This window comes from Equus caballus, chromosome 23 (assembly GCF_041296265.1).
Source record: "Equus caballus isolate H_3958 breed thoroughbred chromosome 23, TB-T2T, whole genome shotgun sequence".
In the NCBI taxonomy this organism is placed as follows: Eukaryota; Metazoa; Chordata; class Mammalia; order Perissodactyla; family Equidae; genus Equus; species Equus caballus.
In genome coordinates, this window is record NC_091706.1 from 37,072,722 (window position 1) to 37,085,418 (window position 12,697).

Here is a 12,697-nt window from a genome sequence, read left to right on the forward strand (position 1 = left end):
GGTTAAAACGTGTATGGAAGTTGAAATGACATGGTCTGATAGCTCGATGAGCAAAATTAACAAACATGAATTTTGTGGTTATGGATTCTCCTTGGCACCAAGCACTGAGCATCTGGAATTTGATAAGCAGGAATTGAAGGCAGTGAGAATATGTTGTAAGCTATGGCTCATTGTGGGGGTTGGGGAAGTACTGCGAATTGCCTTGTTATGGTAGGAGCTCTCAAATTGAAGATAATGATGAATGCATCCAGCTTCCTCAGAAGGATGCTGCGAAAAATATTAAGATAATATATTTATACCTGTTGAAGAGAAAGATATTCTTGAAATATTTTCTCTGTAAAAGTCACTGACTTTAGTCTGTTACTTATATTTGTATTGTCCCTTTCTGGCTTCTGTCATGACAATGTAAATCCAGGCTTTTCATCCCGATGCTCTGGTCTCAAGAAAGCTATTTTTAGAGGAGAGGACATTTTCTGCCCTGTTTGCTACATGTGAATGAGTTTCCTAAATTGATAGAGTTTCACCCCAGTAGGAGCAATTGACCTGAGCAGGAAGGGAAAGGAGCCCAACGTGGAGCCTCCATTTTTCAATGTTGCTGCTGATGCATGTGGTCCTGGTAGCAATGATTTGCCAGCATTGTGCCCGCTTTCCACAGCGCATGAGCAGGAGGCCTGGGGCCAGTCACTCCAGGACTCCGGTGTCGGCACCAGTTTATTAGAAAATAAATAAATAGAAGGTTCTCGCAAATTAAAATTTAATAATCACAGTATAAAATTGAGTCAAAATATTCTCGTCTTTGGAGACTGTTTTTTTCTCCCTTATTTTTGGTAATTGTGTTGTTAGGTAAGAGTATTTATTGCACACCGTCTCCCTAGATTGAGTCCTGTCCCAGCCATGGGGGGAATTCAAATGACTCCTGGCTTCAAGTCCACAGGGAAGAGTATTTAGAGACTGAAAAGCCCTACATCTAAGTAAAATGACAACGGCAGCAAAACTGAGGAAAAAAGGAAGAAAAAAAAAATGAGACCATATCCCAGGCCACTTTGCAACTGTGACCTGGTGTAAGTCGCTCAGCATCTCCAAACTTCCCTGTACTTGGGATGGTAACAGTTATACGACTAGCAGGAGGATAAACTTTTACAAAAATAACATATGAAGCATCTTGTAAACGGATAACGTGTTAAATGGATGTAATGTATCAGTGAATTTGTAGGGGGCTGTATGTTGGGCTGGTGGAGCCAAAAAACAGTCTAATGATGACAATGCTTGGGGTCATGTCAGGTTAACCTGTCACCCACCATCCCATTTTTCCTAAAAACAGTTTTAAGATATTTACTCTGCTAATATAGAAGAGTTTGAGGGCTTAGAAATTATGAAAATTGTCAATCTTACTTTATTTTGGTCATCAAACAAAAATGAACCTTTGGAACATGCTAGGCCACATCAGGACGGAGGATGATGTCTCCTGTCCTCAGGCTTCTGTCTCGAGCACTGATGGGAGCGAGGGGGGATTGTAAAAGGAGCTGAGTTTAAGTAACATGCCCTCCATTGCACCTTTCAAGTAGTAGTTAGTAGAAAGACAGACTCTGATTTGCAATTTTTTTTAACATAAAATCTTGCAGGAGTGTCCTCCTAGAATTGAGACCCACAGTTCCTGGCAAATGTATTACAGCTATGGATCGGAGACAGGATGTGCCTTTTGCCTTTCTCTCTGTTTTATTTGCTCACACAATCTTTGTTCCTGCTAAATCGTACCAGAGGTCCAGTCTCTCAGCTGAGCTCACTGCTTCCCCAGGGACCTTCAAACCAGAGAAATGAAGACCATGTTTTTAAAATGATGCTGACACCTAGTCTTATCACCATCCACTGACACATATCACCTCTTTGGTTTTTACAACTCTGCTTAGAGATAGGGATGGAACCTGAGGATCTTGGCAGGAACAGCAGCCTGTGGAGAGAGAAGGCGTGGCTCTTGGAGTCAGAGTGGGGTTTTTGGCCATTGTCCATGGGTGTTAATTTTGCCACAGGGCAGTATTCTCAGGGGCTGGGGTCTACCGTACATGATGAGCATATCTGGGAGGAGAGCCCAAAGGGAGAGCACTGGTCCCCTTGGAGGAAAAGCTTTGGTGCTCGGGGAAGGAAGGGAAGCAGAAAAGGGAGACAGCTGGTGGCTAATGTGGAAGTGTGACCTGCTGTCCTTCCCCACAGATGGTCTCCCTTTCGATGAAGGGAGAATGGGAAAATCACATGGAGAACACTAATTTATTTCTTCCACAGAATCAGTGAGGAGGGGATTATGTGATTAAGTTCTGTGTTTTAAAAGTGGAAGCTGGATACCTGAAGGAGTGGTGTACATTAAGGGCTTTATTTATTTATTTTCTTTTTGCTGAGGAGAATTGGCCCTGAGCTAATATCTGTTGCCAGTCTTCCTCTATTTTGTATGTGAGCCACCATCACAGCATGGCCACTGATAGACAAGTGGTGTAGGTCCATGCCCAAGAACTGAACCCGGGCCACTGAAGCACAGTGCACCAAACTTAACCACTAGGCCACTGGGACTGGCCCTAAGAGCCTTATTTTTAACAGAGAAAAGCAAACATGGAGGGATGTTAGAATTTCACTAAAGTAAGATTTGCAATATAATACATAGTCACCCTTTTACTGTTAAATATTTCCTCGGTATATTCATGTGTACCTGTTCATCCTGATTTGCTTATGTTAAGCTCTTCCTCTAATCTAGACTAAGCCCCTTGTGGGTAGACACTTCAGGTGTTTCTGGATCCCAAGTACCTGCCTCCCTGGGCCCTGGGCCGGTAGACGCTTGATCACTGTTCAGTGAGAGAGCTAACACTATTATCTCCGTATGAGCGTCTAGAAACTTGCAGAAACTCACAGGATGCGTTTCTGGTGGAACAAAAGTCTGAATTCAAAGACACTGAGTTTCTGGTTCATCCTTTAACAAGTATTTCCTTCCTTACTTATGATTTTGTTTAACTATACTCTGGAAATAGATAGGATGACTTCGTTAAAAGAGTAATCATTAAGTTAGTAATTACAGATCTGTTGTTGTTTTTTTTTTAATCATTTTCTTCTTCTCTCTTTTAAAGGAATCCTTCGCTGAACACCTGGGCTATTCAAATGGGGTCATCAATGGGTAAATCTTAAAATTTTTTTTCTTCCAAAAAATAGTTTGTTGGTCCTAAATGTTTCTTTTTATAGTGTTTCCTGTCACACAAATACATATGCCAGTCTCCTCAGCCCGCCTCTCTCCTCAGCAGCAGGTACAAAAGTTGTTAACTAAAACGATATCAGCATTCTCTCTTAGTTTCCCAGCATAAATTGCTACATGCCTTGAGCAAGTGGCTATTCAAAGGACATAGATCTCATTTAATAGACTTGATAGCGCCCGGGTGCTCTAAAAATGTTTCGAAACTTCACAGTGTTGTTCCTTACAACCAATAGTGTAGCTTGGGCTCAAAGAGAATTTCATATTACATTTCAAGTTGATATTTAACATTAATGTGCATGAGAGGAAATGTCTCATCTGCTGTAAATATATATGACTTTACAGTAATCTGTTGGAGTACGGTCTGTATAAGAAATGATTTTCATCAGCAGTGGACGTTGAAGAGAATCAGGCCTTGCAACAAGAACAATAAAGAACCTTGCATTAACAGGAAGTCTGTTTTGCTTGTTCTGCCCCAGGGAAAATTTGTTATTAGGAGATGGGGTCCCTGTTGGATCCCAAGGGCAGACTGTGCCATTGGGCTAAGAACCAGGAACTGGAACCCATCCAGAACCGGTGCCATTAGGCTCTCCTGCCTCTCTGTGCCTCTCTTTCCTCTGGGTCCTGCGGTCACTCTTGGTGCCACCAGGTTGGCCAGGGTCACATATTGAAAACATGGCCCTGGGGAGCGTTTAGGGGACAGTTCTCAGAGCAGGAGATGGACATTGGGAAGACAAACACTTGAAAGTGTGTCTGGGAGAAAGAACACATACCATGTCATCCAGTCAGCTACCAGCTGATCCATTGCAGTGTTCTGGACTGCACGTGGACTGGCGAGTTTTCCCAATAATATGAACCCTACAATTAAGTTTTAATAATATAACACATTCTTATTGATAAAAGAGGAAACTGGTGTATTGTGGAGGAAACAAGGCCCCACTTTAGCTCACTGACACTCTTCTCCATCTGACAGCAGTATATGCTACCGTCATGTCTTTGACTTGACCTGCCAGGCCTCTTAGCCTCTCCCCAATCCGTTGTTACACAGTGTACGTGGTAATCTTTTAAAAAGATATGTCAGATCTTGCCACTCCCTTGTTAAAACCCATCAATGGTGTTCTATTGCACCTCAAACTAAAATATTCAGTGTGGCTAATGGAGCCCAACAGGATCTGTCCCCATCCCTACCCTCTAGCTCTGCCCTCGTATTTCCCCCTCACTGTGTTTAAGACACACACCAGTTTTTCAATTCCTCCAACACACCAGGCTCTTTTATTCCTCAGGGCCTTTGCACATACTCTTTCCACTTCCTGGAATCTCCTCCTCTCCACTCCCAAGCCCTCCTTCTTCACCTGGCTGCCTTCTGCTCATTATTTCAGGTTTTAGCTAAACTGTTCTCTCTTCAGCAAGGTCACCCCTGGCACACCAAACCAATGGCTGGCAAGTTTTTTTCTGTAAAACAGATCTCAAATATTTTCACCTTTGCGGGCCAAAAAGTCTCTGTCGCACTGACTGACCTTGTAGCAGGAAAGCAGCCATACACAAAACTTGTAGAAATGAGCGAGCATGGCTGTGTTCCAAGAAACCTTTATTTACAAAAACAGGCAGCAGGCCAGGGCTGAAGTTGGCCAGAGTCTGCTGTACTCTAAAGAAGATGTCACATGTTGCTGTGAGTTTTCTCATCGTAACTTGCTATTTTTCTTTTTAGTACTTAGCATAATTCATAATGACCCATTTTGAAGGCAGGGATTCTGTCTTGCTCATCAATATACGCAAGCCTAGCACTGTGCTTGGCAATAGTAGGTGCTAAATAAGTATTTGAATGAATCTTAAGTGCCCTAAATTAATAATTTTATATACTTAATAAGTAGACATTTAAGGAAATACAACATATACATATATATGTGTGTATGAGAGAGAGAGAGGCAGAGAGAATTAAGAAAGAGAGACAGGGAGTGAAAGTATTAGGAACATGAAAAGGTTTCCTTTTCTTTCTAGAATTTGTCGTTGTCCCTAGCATATATAATGTCCTCTTTAATGGTTTTGCATAAATATATTTTCTTTTCCCTTAAATATTCTCATTGCTTTGGAGTGGCTTTTCGTTCATTCATTCATCCATTCCACAGTTCCTTATTGAATGTTTGCTAGGCACAAGGCGCTGTCCGGGAAGCAAAGCTACGCTGGCTCCTTCAAGAAGACAGCAGTAATACTGTCTTCTTATTTTGCATTTTCGGGTTCAGGGCTGAGCTGTATCGGGCCTCAGGAAAGTTTGAGCTACTTGATCGTATTCTGCCCAAATTGAGAGCGACTAATCACCGCGTGCTGCTTTTCTGCCAGATGACGTCTCTCATGACCATCATGGAGGACTATTTTGCCTTCCGGAACTTCCTCTACCTGCGCCTTGATGGTAAGTGCAGAAGGACTTAGGCTCGGAAACCAGCTGCTGAGAGGGCGGGGATGATGGGTGCTGAGATCCAACGTCAGAGGAACAGGAGGGGTGAAATGTGGGAGAATTAACCAGCAGGGTGGGGTGCAGCTTCTCTAGATAGCAATTTTTTTTTTTTTTTTTTTTTTTGCTGAGGAAGATTTGCCCTGAGCTAACATCTGTTGTCAGTCTTCTTTTTGCTTGAGGAAGATTGTCACTAAGCTAACATCCATGCCAATCTTCCTCTATTTTGTATGTGGACCACCATCACAGTGTGGCTTGATGAGCAATATGTAGGTCTTTGCGTGGGATCTGAACCCTCAAACCCCGGGCTGCTGAAGCAGAGTATGTGAGTGTAACCACTACCCCACTGGGCTGGCCTCCCCCATAAAATATTTTGATAAGCCTTTAGTTTTTTCTGTTAAGGCATATTTTAAGGTGATAAAGGCTATGTCTCCATTCTTCAGTAACAATATAATAGTTCACTTAAGATAATATTTAATTATCATTACAGCTTCTCTCTTTTTCTAAATAGAACATATCTGCATGTTCGTTAAGAGACAGGGCTTCATTGTTTCCTGGATTTTGCAAACTGTGTAAAATATTTGCCTGATTTTAAGAGTGATATTTAAATACCGTGTCCTAAAAAATTCATAAGAAAATATGGACGAAAGAAAATAAGAATTTAGAGATACTTCCTAAATAACTGTATGATTTAGATACCAGTCCTAATATTTTAGAGATTAAAAGTATGAAAGTTTTCATGCCATCAGTGAGACAACACTTCCTAGGAGAGGTAAACAGGAGTAGGAGCAAATTTCAGCCGGGATGGTTTGAGTCCCTGGATCCAGAAAAGGCAGTATTACTAAGGCCAATTTTTATCTAATGCAATATTCAAGGTATTGTTAAATGGGAAACTTAAAGTTTATGTTCCATTGAAAGGTTTTGTTTTATTTTCAATCCAATGTTTTGTCCCCCTTTTGCCATTAATTAAATATAACTGGATATATACCAACCTCAGACTTGCCATATATTCTCTGACTTGAGTTTTTAAGTGAATTCTCTGTATGGTTTACCTCTTAGGGTATTATTAATTATACCTTCTGACAGACTTGATTTTTTAATATCTTGTTTCCTTTCCCCTCCAAAGCCACCGAAAGCAGATGAATGGTTAAGTAAATGTTAATTTTGAATTTGTGACACAGTTATGTCATCCACAGTCTGTCTCTTTAGGCAAATCTCCTGTATTGTGTCTTGTCCTTTGACCTGATCCTTCCCTCGCTCTGTGAGGGGAATGTTCCAGAGCTCCTTCAACACTCTTCCTGTAAAGGCAAGCCCTCCCTCTCTGCTGCTCAGGTGAAGGGTGCCAGCTCTTCTTTCCCCTGGATTCACAGCCCCCAACAGGTGCTCCACGTAACTATTGTTTACTACTTTGAAGCATTTTGTTTTGCATCTCAGCTCTCTGAGGATTTCAGCCTTGGGATATTTAAGCCTGTGAAACTGGCAAGAAGTGATTTCCTTGAGACAAATCTCTCTCCTGTTCTCTTGCCAGCTAGAGAGAGTTATCTTTTATAGTCCGTTGGTTGCTGGCCTTATTGTTATTAATAATAATAGTCATACGTGCTAGCATTTATGGAATGGCTACTACATGTGGGATTCCAGGCAAAGCACTTCGAGTGCATTATTAATTTAACTTTCTCAACAAACGGGCTACTCTTATCCCCTTTTTCCAAGAGACGAATATGATCCCCATTGAACAGGTGGGAGAACAAAGGTTTAGAGAGATGAGTTAAGGTACCAAAGGTTACACATGGAGTAAATGGTGAGACCAGATTCTGAGTTAGATCTCTCTGATTCGGAATTAGTTTAGAGTCAGTTTTGGCAGATTCAGCAAGATACAGCAGCCCCTCTCTGAAAACGCAGGCTGCTTCCCTAGCGACAGCATTTTAAGAATGATTTTGAACTTAGTCAAAATTTTTTAATTGCTTGAATTAATTGAAAACGACCAGGCACGAGATACCAGATGAACAAGCCACTCCCTGTTCCTGCCATCAATGCCCTTACCATGAGGTTGGAGGAGACGACAAATAAGCAAGTTCCAGAAAGTGTTACAGATGGCATTGAGAAGGTTCTGTAGTCTTCGAAACAGCAGCCATTTGGTTTGAGGTTGGAGAGAATTGACGGGCAAACCATCGATAGACACATGGATAAATGAGGACACACACTTCCAACTGCATCACCCTAGAGCCACCCGCCTTTAACCCAGTTGTTAAAATGACTTCAGATGTTCATTGTCAAATTTGCTGTCTCAGATTTTTGACCTCAGGGAGAAAACCACTTGATGACAGCTAAGCACATTGTTCCTGCAAAGATTATGGTTGCATGAATGGATTTAGCTACTATTTCATTATAGTCTTTGTTTTCACTGGAAATGATTTTTGAGTGAAAGCAAGTGGTAAAGTTACATCCCAGTAGACAAAATTTTCCAAAAGCAGCAGAAACTAAGTTAAAATTAGTAATCATGAAAGCCTGGCAGTGTGTTCCTTCTGGCAAATTTTGCAATTTTCAACACAATTGCCCCTGCTGTTAATTGGGCTCTTGGTGACGTTCTACATCAAAGTCTAAAAGAACATGGAACTGACGTTCATACTGAGCATGTGCAATCCTGTGCCACGTGCAGGATAAGCCCTGACATGCTAGTTTGAATCTCCCTGAGCAATATCCCAAAGGTTGCTGCTGATCAGCCAAGATCTTGACTTGGGGAACGTTCGACTAAGGGAAATGGAAATCCAGCAAATTCTGAACCTGGTAATAAGAAATGCCACAGCTTTGCATGAGAAATGATTTCATCGTTTTCCTCTGGCTTTAAAACTTTGTCAAGTACCCAGCTATTTATACAGTTTAAATCCACACCAGATATATGGTCAATCTAGTTCCTTGAGGTATCTGGCATAGGGCCAGAAAACTCCTTTGACCAAATAATTTTGATTTTCCCTTTCTTTTGTCGAAAACAAAATACTGCTTTATTTTGCATTTAGGGTTATTTCATCCCAAGTAGGCATATCCTCTACTTCGTTTTATTTGTATCTTAAAGGATGTGATCATTAACTGACCATTTTCCAGTGGATCAGAACTGAACTTCAACCCTCAGTAGACAGAGGCACAGTCTTTGTACCCTGCTGTCAGAAAACAGGTAGCATTATCTCTAGGAACTCCTTCTTTCCCCATTTTAGAAGCATTTTTTTTTTTTTGGTTTCTATGGCTTTTCCTTCAGTGTAAGTCAGAGGGTAAAATATGTGAACCATGACTCCACGTGAGTAATCGTTTTTTAAAAACCATTGCAGCTGGAAAGATGATGTAGCGAAAAGGTTCCTGACAGAAAGGAACGTATCTTCCATTAGCCTCCAGAACAAATAGTTCACCATGATCTCAGAAGGCACACTCTGAAAATAAAAGAAGGAACTCCACATGTTTCAAATCTCACTCAGCAAAGCACATTTAATGCCGCTTCCCAAAAACCTGAATTCTTAGCTTTCCTTGTAGAATTTGACTGGGTCGCTAAACTTGAAATCTAATTTAGAAAGTAAAATGAGCTCTAAAGAACGTTGCTTCATTAAATAAAGAGCACCCCAGCAGCCCCTCCTTGTTCCTAATTCTCATTTGCTGTATGCAAGGAATTTTTTTTCCCTCCTCAGGAGGGTACTTATTCTTTTTATTAATACGAAAAACAGATTCCCCCCATGTTCGGGAACTTGACTCCCATAGTAACTTGATTCCATTAGCTGTAGTCACTTCAGTGTTTTAATCCTTTGAAAAAAATTGCTGGTATATTTTCATCCTAAAAAGAGAACACCGTGTAGAAATAATGTTTGTATAGCGAGCAGTTAGGGACTATCATGTAACGTGCATCTGTGTTTCCCAACAGCCGAGAGCCTTTTTCAAAACTGTGGGGCTACAATTTTATGGTGAAATGTGTTCAGATGGAATATGGTAGATATTTTTCCCTTCCACAATACAGTTCATGAAATGGCTACGTAAATACATTACAAACACATAGGATGTGATTGAGCGGCTGATTGGGGATGCAAGTATGGGTGCCTCTCTGCCCTAACTGTGAACGTCATGCTCTGGGCTTTGGTTCTCTTTGTTTATTCCCTGTTTCTTCAGACGCCACAGGGTGAGCCATTGCCAGGTATATTGCACGCTGCTCTCTTTGAACTCAACAGAGCAGAATGTCAGCATGAGATGCAGACTAGGAGATTCCTTCTTTTTTTTTTTTGAATTATTGTGGTTTCAAGTCTTATCAACAAGAATAAAAATATTCCATTCACATTCTCTGTTTTTACCGGCCAGTTCATGCTCGGTAGCAATCCAAGTGGTAAAATGTAGCAGAAATCGATTTCCCTTTTGTTTCTATTCTCTTGGCATAAACAAGTCCTCACTCTAATGCCTGTTGGCAAAGTTCCTTTAAGCCGTTGTAATAATCTTTTTAGGCACATGTGTGTGTAGGTCGGTGGAGTTTTAAAAGTTATTTGATGTTTTAAAGCACAGAAATAAATCCAGAAAATGTTTTCACTAAGTTTTAGATTAGCATACGAATGTTATAGTTTGTAAAGTTGCAAAGGTGCCCACTCAGAAATGTTTAAATTCTTCTAGCATTTTGGAACGACGGGTAGCAGACAGTGTTCCTCCTTGATTTGAGAAAAGTCTCTATCTCTCTATTTTCTTTTTAATTGCAAAATGTTCAAAGTTCCCTTCAAACGTACAGAAACCTCGGGACATTACCAATGCTAAGGGGAGCCTGAGTGTATTTTCTCAAGGAAGCAGGCCTTTTTGTCTCGCTCTGTGCCATTTTCAGACAGGAGTTAATTGGCAAATTTATTTTTTTATCCCCTCAGGCACCACCAAGTCTGAAGATCGTGCTGCTTTGCTGAAGAAATTCAACGAACCCGGGTCCCAGTATTTCATTTTCTTGCTGAGCACAAGAGCTGGAGGCCTGGGCTTAAACCTTCAGGCGGCCGATACCGTGGTCATCTTTGACAGCGACTGGAACCCTCATCAGGTCTGCATCTCTCTGACTTAGGTGCCCAGGCCTCCCTTCTGGAGAGGAACTAAAAGATGAGCAGTTTCATCCTTCACCTTTATGGGGAAGAGCAAATTTCTTTTCTTTCTTTCTTTTTTTTTTTTTTTTGAGGAAGATTAGCCCTGAGCTAACATCTGCTGCCAATCCTCCTCTTTTTGCTGAGGAAGCCTGGCCCTGAGCTAACATCCATGCCCATCTTCCTCTGCTTTATATGTGGGACGTGTACCACAGCATGGCTTGCCAAGCAGTGCTCTGTCCGCCCCAAGATCGGAACCTGTGAACCCCGGGCCGCCGAAGCGGAACGTGCGCCCTTAACCACTGTGCCACTGGGCCCGCCCCCAGAGCAAATTTCTAAATGAGTAGCCCACTTCTCCCAAAGGGAAACAGGCCAGCACGTTGTTATGGCTGTTTTCTTATCTCCCTTGGAGCTTAGATATTGAGATGTCTTACACGTGCCTTTCAAGACCTCACATTTGGGGTATAAAAACTCAGTTTCAGCGTAGTTTAAACCCCACCTTCTGGGATTGCCATTGAGCAAAGTACAGTGAAGGATAAATCAGAGCTGTTCCAAAATGTAAACAGGAACAACAACGCTAACATCTGTTGGCCCCTCACTCTGTGCCAGCCTCTTTACGTGCATTGCTTCGTTCAGTTTTCAAAACAACCCCGTGAGGTCGTTAGTATTATTATTTGTATCTTTACAGTCAAGGAAAATGAATGCAGGAAGCTTTAAGTAACTTCCCCAAGATCATACAATTAGCATGTGATAGTAAGTCTTTTATTCTGTGTGTTTTGTTTAAAATCATCATCAAACTCTATTCTATGGAGCATCTACTACCAAGTTCTTTTAGCCAGGTAAGTTTAGAGTTATCCTTTTAAAGGGGTACTTTGATGATTAAAAAATACCAAATATGGGTCTCCTGTGACGCTGGTTTCCTAAATTACTCTGGGAGGTCGTGTGCCTGCCTGTAAGATATTGGGTGGAATGATATTCATCAAATATGAATCGATATTTGATTAATATTGGGACAAATGTGAATTCAAATAGTAAAAAGGAAAACTTTAGCTCTCACATAGGAATATGAATTCCACATCCGCTTAACCTGGGCTCCTGGCTGTGCCTTGGTTTCCTCGACTAAGAATACGCAGAGTGGTACTGTCTCAGAGGTTGTTGTGAAGAAGGGGCGGAAAGGCTTACAGCGGTTGTTTTCGGCAGGAAGTGGGGTTCAGGGGTGTATTAGAATTGTGGGGGAGCTTTAAAAAACATCCATGCCTGCTGCCCCAATATTGTGGGTGCTTCCTGCCTATATAGACCCTATAGACTTCTCTTTACGTTTGTAAGCTCCCAGAAGGTTCTGACATAGGTTTTCTCACCCTGCTGAGGAGCACCGATTTAAAGAATAAACCAGTGGTTCTGACAAAGGTTCAGACCTTTGGGTGGCCGCCAGCGCTGGACCGCTGCATGTGCCCACCAGCCGTTCTCTCTAGGTGAATACATTAAAACAGAGTTAGAATTGAAATTTTCTCACCTTGAAAAGGGTCGGGAGCCACCAGCACAAAGTATCTTAGTTCCAAGTCTTCAGGAGATATTTTTATGTGTTTTACATATTTTTATATCCCTCATTGCATTCCAAAGCACAAGTAGAACTCGTATTGATGTGCGACGTCTGCAGTTTTTCTTTTGACCGTTGTGAATTCAGTGTCTGTTCCACAAACATTTACTGAGTGGCTGTGATGTCACGGGCACTGAGCTAGGCTGGGTGTCTAGGGGAGGAATACGTGACTCCTCTCCTCCCATGGTGCTCAGTGTGGTTGGATGTTTAGGTTACCCTATTGCTCCTGCCTTAATGTTCATTGAGAAAAAAGGACCTGTCGTAAGTGAACGGAGAGTTCACTAGATTTCATCTTCTGAGGTAAACATTTCTATGGCGTCCCAGTTGTCCACCTTCACTGGCACAGTGCT

The 12,697-nt window shown here is 41.7% G+C and overlaps 1 protein-coding gene across 6 annotated transcripts in view; it reads left to right on the forward strand.

Annotated features, from left to right (window-relative positions):
* The window catches only part of SMARCA2 (SWI/SNF related, matrix associated, actin dependent regulator of chromatin, subfamily a, member 2), a 166,771-nt gene that overhangs the window by 79,709 nt on the left and 74,365 nt on the right, over nt 1–12,697 (forward strand). For all 6 annotated transcript variants that reach the window (XM_014735432.3, XM_070248197.1, XM_070248194.1 and 3 more), the window contains exons 22-24: nt 3,108–3,154; nt 5,467–5,633; nt 10,550–10,713. In XM_014735432.3, coding sequence (XP_014590918.3) covers nt 3,108–3,154; nt 5,467–5,633; nt 10,550–10,713 — 378 coding nt within the window. The remainder of the gene's footprint in view (nt 1–3,107; nt 3,155–5,466; nt 5,634–10,549; nt 10,714–12,697) is intronic.